Here is a 14019-nt window from a genome sequence, read left to right on the forward strand (position 1 = left end):
GGGGCAGCAGCAGGGAACAGGGGCGGGATGGGGCCTGCAGGAACAGCTCTTTCCTCCAAGGAGAGTGGGGCCAGGCAGATTTAAGGCTGTGTTGGGAGGCAGAGCCTAGGGGTGCTCTTATGCCTGTAGCAGAAGGGAACAGAGCAGGGCTGTGGCTTCTTCCAGCCCAGGCAGAACCGAGGAATAAGGCAAATCACTCTGAGCTGCTGGCAGGTGCCTTTATTGATGGCAAAGTCTGGGTTACACCATGCAGCCAGCACTGGCTGAGGGCCCCATGCCAGCCTCTTCCTGTGGAGCCCTGTGCATCCCTGCACCTCATTTCTCTTCTGCTCTTGGTGCTCCGCGCTGGAGCTGGTACAGCGCTTCTCTACTGCAGCCGGGCCATCTCCGCATTGGGAGCCGTCCTGGGAAGGGCTGAAGCCCTTGGTGCTGTTCAGCCGAGGAAAGCCATCCCAGTTGGCATGTGCCATGCTTCTCCCATGGGACAGAGCTCAGGGCTTACTGCGTTTGGCCTGGCTCTCAATCCCCACACTGGTGACAGCCACCCGCTTGTTGCGGTGGTGCGGGAAGGTGGGCATGAGCTCTGGCTCACAGGCTGTGGGGCAGAGAGAAGTGGTCAACGGGGCACAGAGCACCCCAACCCTGCCCCATGGGAGGCTACTTACGCAGGGGCTTCTCCTTGAAGTAGGAGCTATCTAGGCAGTCCTTTGCTGTGCCCCTGCAGGGATGAGGATACGTGAAGGTGCTGACCTGGCTCCCCCTGGCCCTAGGGACAGTGTGACACACGCAGCCCTGTTTGGGAAGCAGGCTTCCTCCCCTGCCCAGGCTGAGCTGCTGATGTGTCTTACCGTTTCTTGGGATCATACATAAAGAGGAAGTTGAGCAGCCGCTGCCCGGCCTCCGACAGCCAGGGGAACTTGTGCTTGAGGTTGTTGTAGGGCTGCTTCCGCAGCGTGTACTGGCTCACCAGGGGCAGCGTGGAGAAGCCCTGCATGGGTCGGGTGTGAGGTGGCGGTGGGCAGGGCAGGGCAGGCAGGGGAGGGCAGGGAGCAGGGGACTGCTCTCACCGGCCAGATGTTTTCGTTGGGTGTCCCCAGGAGCTGCACAATGAGATCGATCTGGTGGATCTCTGAGGTACCCGGCAGCAGTGGCTTGTGTGCCAGGAGCTCGGCGAGGATGCAGCCTGCAGCCCTGCAGGGCCGACAACATGAAAATCAGTGGAGATAGGAAAAGCCCATCCATTGATGCACCCTGCGGGTTTGCAGGCCCCCTCCCCAGCACCCTCCTGCCCTGCCCTTACCACATGTCAACGCTGGTGGTCTGGTTCGCCATCCCCAGCAGCAGCTCAGGTGCTCGGTACCTGCGTAAGGGACGGCACTGACTCAAGGGGACAAATGAAGGCCCTGCTACACTGCTGTGTCACACTGAGCCAGCACAGCTCTGTCCCCAGCACCAGCCACTCACCAAAGCGTGACGACTTTGGGAGTCATGGGCTTTGGTGGCATCCCATAGGTGCGTGCCAGTCCAAAATCAGCTGCAACAGAGACTTGGGATCAGGAGGAAGCTCTTGGCTCCAGCTGGGTCACGGAACAGAGGAAGAGATGTGGGTACAATCCATGGCAAGAGCTGGACCAGCAGCAGATGGGGGCTCACCTATCTTCACACAGCCTTTGTCAGTCATGAGCAGGTTGGACACCTTCAGATCCCTGCCAGGGAAGAGCAGGTCAGTGCTTGGTCAGAAGCACCCTTCAGGCCCAGCTCCTCCTGTACCTGCGTCTCCTCAGGGACGCACATCCAGGGCTCATAGACAGCTACAGAGCCCTGAGCCAAGCGACCACGAGACGAAGCTAATCCCATCATTCATCCAACTCTCCTTGCCCCACTCCTGCTCCCACATGGAACCACCAATTTGCTTCAACCACCCCCCCAAGTGCTGCTTGTCCCCAGGTATGGGTGCGGGAGGTGAAGAATGCTGTAGTTGCAGGGCTTCCTCCCATCAGCTCCTTCTCTCTGTGACCCCTTCCTCACGTCCTACATTCATCCCTCCATTCCCACCTGTGGACGATGTAGTTCTTGTGAAGGTACTCCAGGCCCTTGAAGACTTGCAGGATGATGCACTTCACCTACAGAAAGAGGACAGGAGCATCCACCTCTATGAGGGCAGCACCAGCAAACCCCCCCAGTGCTTAAACCCATTTGAGTGCCTCCAGCCTGCCCTGTATGTCAGTGCTCTGCAGAGCGCAAGTCCCCATGTCCTGCCAGATCACCCCACGGGCTGCCTGGGGGCACATTTTCTCCCAGCTCTGTTCCCCTGACAGTTTGCTCCAGCCCAAAACCCAGCCTGGAAAGGCCCTGGAGAGTTCTCCAGTGGCCAGCTAAGCCCAGGCTCCACACAAAGCCCAGGAATCCTGGCTCCCTGGTACTCCCCAGCCCTCCTGAAGCCCAGCACAAGGTCCAGGGAGCCCATCCTGGTGCCCAGTGTGATCTGGCAGCACTCTCTCAGGGGTAACGTGCCCGAAGCCTGGCCTGATCTTTACCTGAGCCTCTGAAAAAGGTGCCTGCATGTTCTCAAGAAGACTGGCTAGGTCCTGCTCGCAGTACCCCATCACGAGGAATATACTGTCATAGACAAGACACAATCAGGACCCTTCCCCATGTCACTTCTCCAGTGTTCCAGCACTTGTCTGCACTGAGAGAGGCAGCAGAGGGGGCTGTGCAGGCTCTGAAAGGCAGAGAAGACGGGAGACAATGGGAGGCCAGAGGAGGGAATCCCACCTCTCCAGATGGTTCCCTACAACCACCTCTTTGAGCTCCACGATGTTGGTGTGCCGAAACTGCAGCAGCAGTGTGATCTCCCGTAGGCTGCTGACAGGCATTCCTGCAAAGAGCAACATCCACGCTGCATGACTGCCTCGAGCAGGGGCCGGGGACGCCCCTGCCACAGTTCTCCTGCTCCTCCATTACCATCTTTCTCACTGTCCATCCGCACCTTCTTCAGTGCCACGATCTCGTTTGTCAGCGTGTCCCGGGCCCGGTCTGGAAGAACACGACACGCGGTCAGCACCGGCAAACGCGGAGCCTCTTCCCAGCTCTACTGGCTATGACAGCGCCCTCAAGCTGAGGTGGAGCAGCCGGCTCCGCACTTACACACGATGCCGTAGGTGCCCTCTCCGATCCGGTTCAGCTTCTCGAACTCCTTCACGCTCCGGCATCTCCCCAGCTACAACCGAAGAGCCGCATCGCACCGAGCGGTCACGGCCCCAGCCCCCCGGCACCGCACAGCGCCTTCAGCCACGCTCCCGCGGCCGGACCCGCGGCGCTGCTGCCGAGCCCAGCACCCCTGACCGCGGGCACCCGGCCCAGGCCGCCCGGACCCCTCCGCCCCGTGCCGGGCCCGCGGGTCACCCGTCCCGCAGGGCCTCCGAGAACCGCAGTCCCCGGGGCTCGCGGGCCGCGCTCACCCGCTCCGCCGCCGGCACCTCGAAGTACCCCTCACCCCGCAGGCACCGCAGCCGCAGCGGCTCCGTTTCGGGGTCGGGGTCCGGCTCCGGCTCGGGCCCGCAGCCGTCGGCCATGACGGCTCGGGCGGGCGCCATAGCGCCACGCATGCGCAGCACAGCGCTGCTGGGAGCGGCCCCGCCGCCTCATAGCCACGCCCCCGTAGCGTGCCACACCCCCTATGGCTCCGCCCACGCGCCCCCCCCCCTCGGGCGTCGCGCCTCGCCGTGACTCTCGCGAGAACGGGCGCGCGCACCCCGGAAGCGGCGGCACCGGCGGCACGGAACCCGGAAGCGGCGGCGGGGAAGGATGGACGGTACGGGAGGAACGGGGGCCTGGGCCGCGCCGGGGGGGACCGGGACCGGGACCGTGCCGGGGTACGGGTGGGGATGGGGGCGGGCGTGGGGGTGTACCGGGAGTGGGGGTGTACCGGGTGTCGGGGTGTACCGGGAGTGGGGGTGTACCGGGTGTCGGGGTGTACCGGGTGTCGGGGTGTACCGGGAGTGGGGGTGTACCGGGGGTCGGGGTGTACCGGGGGTCGGGGTGTACCGGCAGTGCGGGTGTACCGGGGGTCGGGGTGTACCGGGAGTGCGGGTGTACCGGGGGTCGGGGTGTACCGGGAGTGGGGGCTTCCAGTACCGGCGGTGCCCCGGTGCGGCGCCTGAGGCCGTGCTGTTTTTCCCTTGCAGACACGCTGTTCCAGCTGAAGGTGAGGCCGGCGGCGGGCTCCGTTTGCCCCCCGTCACGTACCGCTGCTCCCGGAGGGCCCAGTCGCCGTCCGCCTCCCCGCCATGGCCCCGGGCTCCGTTCCTCGTCGGGGCTTCCGCTGCGGCGCCGGTGCAGAGGGAGGCTCTGGGCTGCGGAGATCCGCCCTCGGGAGGCGCGGGGGTGCCGGGGCCGCCCCGCCGATGCCGGCGGCCGCGGGAAGAGGGAGCCCTTTAGCCGGGTTTTTCCTCTGGGACCAGCCGTGCCTTCCCGGAAGAGGGGAGTCGGCTTTGCCGGTTTACCGGGTGCCCTGGGCGGCTCCTGTCCCCGGGGAGGGGGGTGGTGTGCTCGGCTCCGTGCCCTCACCCCGCGGCCCCGGCTCTGTGCGGGACTCCCGGCCCTAAGGAAGTGCTTTCTCCGCAGTTCACAGCGAAACAGCTAGAGAAACTTGCCAAAAAAGCCGAGAAGGACTCCAAGGCCGAGCAAGCCAAAGTCAAAAAGGTGGGTTGGAGCTGCGGGCTGGTGCTGGCCTCCCGGCATATTCCACCAAGGGGCAGGTCCCCCGGAGGCCTCACTGTGTGTCCCATCTCGGCATCCGAGTGTTCCGAGTCCCCCCCTCAGCTTTCAAATGTGCTGGGTGGACACTGTGTGTCCCAGTGACACCAAGAGGGATTTCATTCCCATTCCAGGGCGTGCTCACTGTTTGAGGCCACGGTAGAGCTGCTTCCTGCTGGGAAGCTGTCAGGAACAAACAGGGTGTGCTTGTTTGTAAACCTGTGCTGCATTCTCTGTGTAAGTGGTTGCCCTTTTGCCCTCCCAGGCCCTTCAGCAGAAGAATGTGGAGTGTGCTCGTGTCTATGCGGAGAATGCCATCCGCAAGAAGAACGAGGGGCTTAACTGGCTCCGCATGTCCTCCCGGGTGGATGCGGTGGCCTCCAAGGTCCAGACAGCAGTGACCATGAAGGGGGTAAGAGCCTCTGGGTGTGCGTGGGGCTTGAGACATGAGCATGTACTGTCGCTTTTCCTCTCGCTGCCTCAAACCACTTCAGAACTCTCTGTCCCAACCACACCAGGCTTTGTACTTGGCTCAGACCCTCACTAGTCAAGTTTGGCCTCTGAAGAGTCCATTTGAGGTGGCCTCACAGCAGTGCTGCTTTGGATTAAATCCCTAACCCATGGCTGACCAGAGGGAGAGACTCATTCTGGGGATCTCTTGCCTCATTGTGCGTACAGGGGTGGTGGGTTGGGACTCATCCTGCCAGGAGCACTGGGGTCCTCAGTGATGGTGCATGGCTAGAGAAACCCGCAGCCAGGCTGGACCTTGGTGTGTTTGGTGAGCCCACAAAGCCTGTCCTGCCTTGCAGAGCTGCTGTGAGCATCCCAGTGCTGTCTTCTCCTTCACTGATGTGGGTTTCGCTCTCAGCAGAAGCATACCTTGCTTTTGGGGAGCACACATGAAGCAATCTCCTTTTGCAGGTGACAAAAAATATGGCCCAGGTGACCAAGGCCTTGGACAAGGCTCTGAGTTCCATGGACCTGCAGAAGGTGTCTGCAGTGATGGATAAATTCGAGCAGCAGGTTCAGAATCTGGATGTTCACACATCAGTAAGTGCTGGTGGCCTCTGGAGGGTCTGGGAGGGCTGGGGGCTGCAGGGTTTGGGAGAGTGGGCTCATGTCTGAACTGTAGGTCCCAGTTATAACTGGGGCTTCCACAGCAGCTCCCTGTTTCCCCTTGGGGACTCCAGCCTCTGGTGTGGGAACCCCCCCTGAGCTGAGAGACATGGGGAAAGACCCATCTCTGCTGCTTGACAGGGAAGGAGTTGCTGTGCAGAGAGGCAAACGTGGCACGACAAGGGATGTGGCTGTCCCGGAGTCAATTGCTCGGAGGGGGTCTGTGGTAGAACCAGACTGTGAGAAATGGTCTCTAGATAAAAACTGGAGCCCAGGGTAGACACAGCAGTGAAGCAGCTATTTATTAACGTCTGTGCAGAAATGGGTGTCCTGGCAAGTAGGCACACACAGCAAAATCAGAACTATGATTTATGTTTCCTATCCCGTCTGCAAGTTCCTTCCCTTGTTTCCCCACTGGCTGGGTACTCCAAGGTTTACAGCCTCTCTGGCAAGTATAATCTACATGCCAAATGTCCTGCCTCTGGTTACACCTCCCCTTACTCGATTTCATACTCCCCTTCCTCTTATTTATTTATCTCCTTTTATGGTTCGATTTCGTAACTCTCTGGCAGACATGCAGCACGCCAGCTTACTGTTTAACTACAGAACCAGCCTGCACCAGCTTAGTTTCATAGGTTGTACAAAGACAGTATTCTTTTTAACCACAGAGTGTATCTTTTGTCCAGAGATGATATTGTCTTTAACCACAGAGTGTGTCTTTTTAACTTGTGATATCTCAAACCCTTTGTTTTGTTCCCTTAGTAGCTTAGCCCCAGTATTGAAAAGTCTTAATATTGCAAAGTTTTAATATTGATTTTAAAGCTCTAATATTGTAAAGCCTTAATATTGCAAAGCCTCATCCCCACTTATGCGAAAACAACACTGATTCTCTCACGCAGACTTTGGACCCCTCTGTCATGCTGTCAGCATGAGGCCGTTCTGGCTGAGGGGACTGGTTGCAATAGAGGATCTGCAGCAGGATCTTTGGCAGAAGCAGCTAGGTTGGGCCAGGCAGCTCTTGCTTTGAGTCAGGGTGACAAGCTGTGTCTGTCACAGGTCATGGAGGACTCCATGAGCTCAGCCACCACGCTGACCACGCCACAGGAGCAGGTAGACAGCCTCATTGTCCAGATTGCGGAGGAGAACGGGCTGGAGATCATGGACCAGCTCAACCAGCTCCCCGAGGGTGCTTCTGCGGTGGGGGAGAGCTCAGTGCGCTCCCAGGAAGACCAACTGTCACGGAGGTTTGTGCTTCCCAGCTCTCTGTCTTGTTCGAGGCAGTCTGAGTTCTCCCAGGGACCACTCAGCAGTGGGAAGGTGATGAGGTAGCCCACTGTGGCATGCTGGAGGGACGCTGAGCCCCCTGCTCTGGTGCTTGGGCAGTCCCCATGATACCCTGTGCAGGGAGGCGAGGTGGGTATTTGGGTCCGTGGGGCCACTTTGTGTGCCTGGACATGGTGTCTTTTGGCACTCGGCAGCAGGCCCTCCTCATGGGGTGCAGAACAGTCTCCCCCTGCTCTGTGCTCACCCTCACGCAGCTGCCGCTGCTCTGAAACGCTTGGCTCTGACCTTCAAACAGCTCCAGGAACAAGCTGTCTCCCTGGAACTGCCCCAGGAGATGCTGATGAGCTTCCTCTCCCCACGCAGCCCCCACTGGGTCCATCTGGGGACAGCCCAGAGGCTGTGCTCCCCTGGGAGCCGAGAACAGCTCTGGGAGAGGCACTGGGCCAGCAGCGAGGTGCTCAACAGAAAGCAGGAGCCCCTTTTCCTCAGGGCCTTGCCTGCGCTGGTGACACACTCCAGGTTAACCCCAGGCAGCCGTGGCTGTGTGATCCAAACACTCCAGGTTGATCCAGGGCAGAATTCCTCACACCTCTGCCACAGAGCAGGAGGTTTCTGGGCAGAGATGTCTCCTGAAGTCACGGATGGAGGGTTTTCCTGAGTCACAGCTGCTCTCACGTTCCTTCCCTCTCATGCTCTCCTTCCAGGTTGGCTGCCTTGCGGAATTAAGGTCTCCTGTCGCCCCTCTGGACTGCTGCCCCTGCTGGGATGGTGTGGGGCCGATGGGCCCGGGACTCCTTCCCCACAGCCGCTGCCATCCCCTGCTCCAGCAGCACATCCCCAGCCCTGCCTGCGCTTGGACACCGCTTTGGGGCTGTGGTGGTGATGGCTTTTCCCAGAACCAGCAGCGATCTTGGCAGGGGTTCTTGAGCAGAGGTGGCCTCTCCGGGCTGAAGGAATGCTTCCTTGGGTCTGATTTCAGCGTGTTTTCCATTGGAGGGCTGCTGCTGGTTTCTGGCAGTGTCTCACGGTGCAGTGTCACGCTCCTGATTTAACACTAAAGAATCCTTCTGGAGGCGGGTCACAGTGTGTTGTGGGGTGCTGCTTGCCTAACTCGCCTCTGTGTGCGTGCAGCACACTTGTGTTGTTCTCCTTGGGGCCCGCAGCAAGGAGCTGTTTACAAGGAGTAGGGGGATCCCACTGCACCGCAGTGGTTTGGGAAGGGTGTTTCTCCCAGCTGTGGGGTTTCTGGGAAGGTCAGTGCCTTGCGGGAAAGGGAGGTTTCGCTGTGGCATCTCTTCCCTTACAGTAACCTTCCCGAGCCATAGCTGCGTGCCCTGTGTTGCAGGCTTCACCTTGCCAATCACTAGCTGCTTGTCCTCCCAGGCCAATCCTCCCTGCAGCTCCTTACCACAAAGTGACCTTTGAAATGCTTGTCCTGCCCTGCACAAGTATGCGTGTGTGTGCATCCGCAGCTCCCCCATCTCCACCCGCTCTGGTCTGGAAATGGTTATCCAGGCCCTTGCCTCCCATGTGGAGCAATCCCTGCTCCATGCTCAGCAGTTGGGAGTGGATTGCAGCAGCTCCCAGCCCCATGCTCGCAGTGCTGGTGGCCGCAGCCCTGTCCCCACATGTCCCCCAGCCAGATGGGTGTGACGATAAACGCTAAACCATCCCCAGAGCGTGTCTGCCTGCGCTGGCTGCAGCTCGTCCCCTGAGTGTCTGCTGCCATTCCTCCTCTGCTGTCCCCTCCTTGCTGCTGCTGCTGCTGCCTGTAGAACAGCACTGAGCTGGGGGAGAGGGGGCTGCCTCCCCTGGCCCCTCTCCTCCATCTCATGGCAAACGTGGCTGCTCATCCCTCAGAGCCTTCTTCCCACACTGAAGTGTTCTGTGCTGCTTCTCTGCGACTCCCAGGCACCATGAGGTGCTGGGTTGATGCCGGGAAGGAAATGCAGTTTCCTTTGGCTCTTGGGAGGAGGAACTTTAACTTGCTGCAGGCTGTAAATGGAGGCTGTGCAGTGGCTGGGTCCTGTGTGGTGTGGGGCAGGCAGTGGGGTGGCTCCAATGCATCATTTCCAAAGGGAAATTTAAGGTGTGCTGTGAGGGAAGTGAGGGGAGCAGCTCCCAGTGCCGCTGACGTTCCCAGGCACCTGTGCTGTGTGTGCAAGCGTGGTGCAGGACTGGCTGCGGACAGGGGCTGTGTCCCAGCCCTTCAACACAAACACTTCTCACCGTTTTGCTTATTTCCTCTGAATTCAACGGCCTTAGCAGCGTGGGTCTGGTTACCGACAGAGCCTTCCTCCCCACCCCGTGCTGTGGTGGGGCGAGGGGAGGTAACCCTGGAGGTGGCTTTGGACTCCCAAGTCACTTGTGCGTGGTGAAGTGTTGGCTCTTGTGTCACCTCCCAGTGAGCCGGGCAGCAGGCAGAGTTGTCCCCCTGCACAGGGAACACCCGTGGGCCCAGGGAGCCACTGCCCTGAGGAGCTCCCTCTGTCAGGGTGATGTTTGTTTGTGCTTTCCTTTGCGTGTTTTGTTGGTTTTGTTTTTTTAAGCTTGTCTCATTTGTTGCCTTCTTCTCCAAACCCCTGTTGATTCCCTTCTGCTATCTCAAATAAACAACCCCTGACCATCCGTCGTGCTGTGTCTGGGTGTTCAGATGTGAACAGTGTGTCCGTGGTCCCCTCTGTGGCACAGGGTGACGGCTGTGACCTGTCCCCTGCCTGGGATAGAGGCCAAGGGGCTGCTGTGGAGCTGGGGTGAGACGGAGGGATCCAGTCCTGCTCTTGCAGCTTCCTGCCTCCTCTTCCCCAGGGAAAGGGCATCAGTCACCACAGAGCCGTGGGTCCCCTGCTGACCAAGACCAGTTCCCTGAACTGGGGGGGGAATCAGGGTGAGCAGGAGTTACTGCAGCCCCATTGCCACCATCACCATCACATCAGCTGCTGTGATGCCCTGTGCCTTTCTCCTCACCTTTCCCAGTCCTTGGTTGAAGGCCGAGCTCCATGAGGGGCAGATCCTCATCTCGTATCCCCACTGTGGGAGCCCAGTGCCTTACACCCTGGTGCTGCCTCCGGCACCCACCGACAGCAGCTTCACCCCCGTGCTGGTGGCCGTGTCCCACTGCCGTGGCTGCCCTGGGCACATCCCATCCCGGTGCCGGGCTGGCAGACGGGGCTCTGTGCCGCAGCCAATCTGCGAATGGCACAGGAAGATGGCTCTCCTTCCCCTGCCTGTTTTCCCGGTGCCCAAAGCCGCCTCCGCACCACAGACAGGCTGTTCCCAAATGTGACAGGAAATTGCTAAGAAGATAATTGAGTAGCCAATTAATTAGCTAATGATGAATGTAAGCGTCCTGCGGAGGCAGCCCTACAGCCACTCTGACCGTGTGTTGCAGCGATGTGTCACTCCCGGTGTGGTTACAGCTTCTCGGCGTGTGCCCATGGGGCCGGGCCATGCAGCCAGGGTGGCTGGTGACATCCTAGGGTGGTCAGCGATGTGCTGGCTGGCTCATCACCTCCAGCCTGGAGCCAGCACTGCAGGGCTATGGGGCTGGTGGCTCCTGGCACAGGCACACGCTGCCAGCGGTGCTTGAAACATGTCTTTATTTCACTTGTGGTGCTGGCACAGGAGGGAAGGGGCACAGGAATGTACCCAGGCCAGCAGCCACTGGGCAGGTACCGGCATCCTGCTGGGCAGGGTGCTGGAGCTGCGGTGGGAGCCAGCGCTAGGAGAGCATGGAGTGCAGCAGTGCCAGCGCCAGCACCAGGGCTGCCAGCGGGAGCAGGGCTGTGCCTCCGCTGTTGGCGTAGCCATAGCGGGTCCTGCACGTCCCCTCCAGCTCCTCGAAGGCGATGGGTGTCTCGTGGGCAGCCATGCTCTGCAGGTTTGTCTTCACCTGCAATGGGGACAGGGTGGGCTCCCGCAGCGAGGGGCAGTCCCTGTGCCCCACACAGTCCCTGTCACCTTGCACATCCTAAGCCATGAGTGTCCCCGTGCTCCTATTCATCCACTGCCCTGTGTCCCCGTGCCACCCTGTGTCACCATACAGCCCACGGTGCTGTACATCCTCGTGTCCTACTTGTCTCTGCTGCCCCATGTGCCCCCATGTCCTGTACATCCCCGCGCCCTGCTCACCTCCTCCACCTTCTTGAATACACGGAGCAGGTTCTCGGCCAGGGCCGCCTTCAGCTCCTCCTCCGTCCAGTTCCTCGCCAGCAGCTCGGCCACCAGTGCAGGGTACGTGGACACGTCCTCCAAGCCGGTGGGGAGCCTGCGCCACCCGCAGCTGTGCCGGGGCAGCCGCCTCCCGCACCCCAAAGCAGGGCACGGGGAGACCCCCCCCTTGCCACGTCCCCGCGCTGGGGATGCGCTGCCCCGTCCCACTGGCACAGCCCGTCCTGCATCCATCACCCGCCTTACCCCGAGACCCCATCGTAGTCACCACCGAAGCCGACGGACTGGGCACCGGCCACCTTCTTCACGTGGTCCATGTGGTCTGCGGGTGCCGAGGGGACAGGGTGAGCAGGGAGACGGGGGACACGGACACCCCCAACCAGGGCACCCTCCTCACCTGCCACATCTCCCAGCGTGGCCGTGTCCGCGCATGTCACGTACGCGCTGTAGAAGTTGACCATCACCAGGCTGCCTGTGGAGGCCTGGGGGAGAGGTGGCCCTGAGCCTGGCTTCCCCCATGCTGTCCCCGTCCCTGCCCATGGCCGTGCCCCAGCGCTCACCACCATCCTCAGCACCTCGTCGGGCACGTTGCGGCGGTGCTGGCAAAGGCTGTACGCGGATGAGTGGCTGAAGATGACGGGGGCTTTGGAGAGGTTCAGCACAACCTTCATCGTCTCCACTGAGACGTGGGCCAGGTCCACGATCATGCCCAGGCGGTTCATCTCCTCCAGCACCGTCTGCGGGGATGGGGCGGGTGAGGGATGCGTGAGGGTCACTGTGCACCCAGGGCACTGCTGCTTGGCTTAATGCTGCAGCAGCGGGCTGGTGGGTACCACTGCCGTGGCACCGTGCCGCTGCTCACAGGTACCGCTGCCGATGCTGTCTCCGCTCACCTTCCCGAAGGACGACAGGCCGTGGTGCAGGGCTGGATCATCCCCAGTGTCCACCAGCCAGTTATCAGCCCTGCGGAGCGGGGACAGCATCAGGGCAGACCCCGGGGCACGTGCCCCTGCTCGGCCACACGCTGTACCCCCGCATTGGCTCTGTCCCCCCAATCCCTGCCTCCCTGGGGCTGCTACCAGGGGGTGTTGCAGCTGTGGGTGAGGGTCATGTAGCGGACACCGAGGCGGTAGAAGGTGCGCAGGACGCCCAGGCTGCTGTCGATGGAGTGGCCGCCCTCCACCCCGATGAGGCTGGCCACCCTGTTGCTCTGGAAGGCCTGGCGGATGCCTGCGGGATGGAGGGGGGAGACATCAGCCTGGGGTCCCTCGGGGTACCCCCATTCCAGCCCTGTGCCCGCTCACCGTCGCTGTCGGTGACACAGGCGAAGGTGTCGGGGTAGCGCTCGCACATGCGGTGCACCACGTCGATCTGCTCCAGCGTGCGCTTCACCGCGTCCTTGTTCTGCGTGTCACAGGGCACGTACGCAGACCAGAACTGCCCCCAACGGCACGCGGTGAGCACCAGGACCCCAGACTCAGGACCCTGCCACCCCATGGTGTCCCCAGTCCCACCCCGGTGTCCCCGGTCCCCTCGCCATCCCACCTGCCCCCCGACGTGCCCTCTGCGCAGCTTGGGGATGTTGGTGTGGGTGCCGTTCAGCAGCCGCAGGTTGGCCTCTGGCAGCCCAAGCTGGTTGTTGAACCTCTTGAGGAGCTGCCAGGGCAGATCGTTGTGCCTGGGAAGGGGGCAGAGGAGTGAGGGGCTGTCTGGCTGCCTGTCCATCCATGCATCCATCCGTTCCTTATTCACCATTCCGTCATTCCTTCATACCACCATTCCATCCATCCCTCCATCATTGACCTCCCCACCCATCTGTGCCCCCTACCAAAACCAGAGCCAGGTGTCCCCCCCTTTGGCCAGCAGGGAGCCAGAGGGAGGCCAGGGACCCTTCACGCATCCCTCCAACCCCACTCGTGCCCGGAGAGCCAGCCGGGATCCTGCCGGCAGGAAATCACTGTCACCACCGTGGGAATGTCACCACCACAGGACGTCACCGCCGCGCGGTGTCCCGCTCCCAGCAGTGTCTCTGGGGAAGTGCTGGGGACGCAGCCTCCCACTTCTGCCCTCACTGTCCCCACATCCTCTGGCTCCTCCTCTCCTGCACCCTATACCCGGGGCTGGTGCCGCGGGGGAACCCTACGGAGGATGGGAGCCTGTGATGGTCCTGGCAAGACACCAGCGACATCCCCGAGGACACAACCCCGTGGGATCTGAGCAGGGACTCCCCTGGGACAGCCCCTGGCTTCCCGACTCTCTGCCTGGTCCTGCTGGGCTGCACCTCCTGGGGATCCCCTCAGCATCACGGGCCCGGGGTGCCCGGCACGGGGATCCCCCCAGGGCCATCCCCGGTGGGTTTTCCGGCTGGGGTTTTCTCATGGGGCAGACACACCGCGGGGCCGGGCAACCTTTGCTCACCCGTCGATGACCGGCGTGGTCGTCATGATGCGCTCGGCCTCCTCCCGGTGCTGCTGCCCGGCGATGGGCAGGATCAGGGGCAGTGCCAGCACCAGCACCAGCCCCACCGTGCTCCTGCCCGGCATCCTCGCCTGCTCGGTGCAGCTGGGGACGAGCCGTGGTGACCTGCCACCGCTGCTGCATGCACCGGCCGTCCCCTCCCGCCGTCAATGAGTAACCAGGAGCCGCAGCCATACGCTGCTCCCAGCCCTGCCAGCGGGCACCGGGGAGCTG

At 61.5% G+C, this 14019-nt stretch overlaps 3 protein-coding genes across 6 annotated transcripts; 1 reads left to right on the top strand and 2 right to left on the bottom strand.

Annotated features, from left to right (window-relative positions):
- Window positions 1-204: 204 nt before the first annotated feature.
- CDK10 (cyclin dependent kinase 10) lies at window positions 205-3557 on the bottom strand. Of its 4 annotated transcripts, none has more exons than XM_057401976.1 (13): window positions 3462-3557; window positions 3148-3220; window positions 2990-3036; window positions 2776-2878; window positions 2538-2619; window positions 2056-2123; window positions 1654-1706; window positions 1465-1534; window positions 1301-1360; window positions 1068-1191; window positions 849-988; window positions 666-718; window positions 205-595 (listed from the first exon to the last, which is right to left on the bottom strand). In XM_057401976.1, exons 2-13 carry the CDS (start codon window positions 3210-3212, stop codon window positions 492-494), a joined length of 969 nt encoding a protein of 322 aa, XP_057257959.1. In that variant the 5' UTR covers window positions 3213-3220; window positions 3462-3557; the 3' UTR covers window positions 205-491. The 4 variants fall into 4 exon arrangements, 3 of the variants coding, with proteins under 3 accessions (XP_057257959.1, XP_057257961.1, XP_057257960.1); XM_057401978.1 differs by having other exon boundaries at window positions 2965-3036; window positions 3462-3551; XM_057401977.1 differs by lacking the exon at window positions 849-988 and having other exon boundaries at window positions 1301-1377.
- Window positions 3558-3792: 235 nt separating this feature from the next.
- On the top strand, window positions 3793-8233 carry CHMP1A (charged multivesicular body protein 1A). Its single transcript, XM_057401979.1, has 7 exons — window positions 3793-3814; window positions 4188-4207; window positions 4627-4704; window positions 5024-5170; window positions 5680-5808; window positions 6931-7118; window positions 7863-8233. The coding sequence occupies exons 1-7, from the start codon at window positions 3808-3810 to the stop codon at window positions 7882-7884; spliced, it is 591 nt and encodes a 196-aa protein (XP_057257962.1). The 5' UTR covers window positions 3793-3807; the 3' UTR covers window positions 7885-8233.
- A 2503-nt stretch (window positions 8234-10736) lies between these two features.
- Window positions 10737-13925, bottom strand: DPEP1 (dipeptidase 1). The gene is made up of 10 exons (XM_057401951.1): window positions 13747-13925; window positions 12874-13006; window positions 12633-12765; window positions 12408-12558; window positions 12222-12291; window positions 11889-12065; window positions 11726-11810; window positions 11575-11650; window positions 11290-11425; window positions 10737-11050 (listed from the first exon to the last, which is right to left on the bottom strand). The coding sequence occupies exons 1-10, from the start codon at window positions 13869-13871 to the stop codon at window positions 10880-10882; spliced, it is 1257 nt and encodes a 418-aa protein (XP_057257934.1). The 5' UTR covers window positions 13872-13925; the 3' UTR covers window positions 10737-10879.
- Window positions 13926-14019: the final 94 nt, after the last annotated feature.

The sequence above is a fragment of the Pezoporus wallicus genome, unplaced genomic scaffold (genome assembly GCF_028554395.1).
Source record: "Pezoporus wallicus isolate ANWC-B61680 ecotype Strahan unplaced genomic scaffold, APGP_CSIRO_Pwel_v1 contig_10187, whole genome shotgun sequence".
In the NCBI taxonomy this organism is placed as follows: Eukaryota; Metazoa; Chordata; class Aves; order Psittaciformes; family Psittacidae; genus Pezoporus; species Pezoporus wallicus.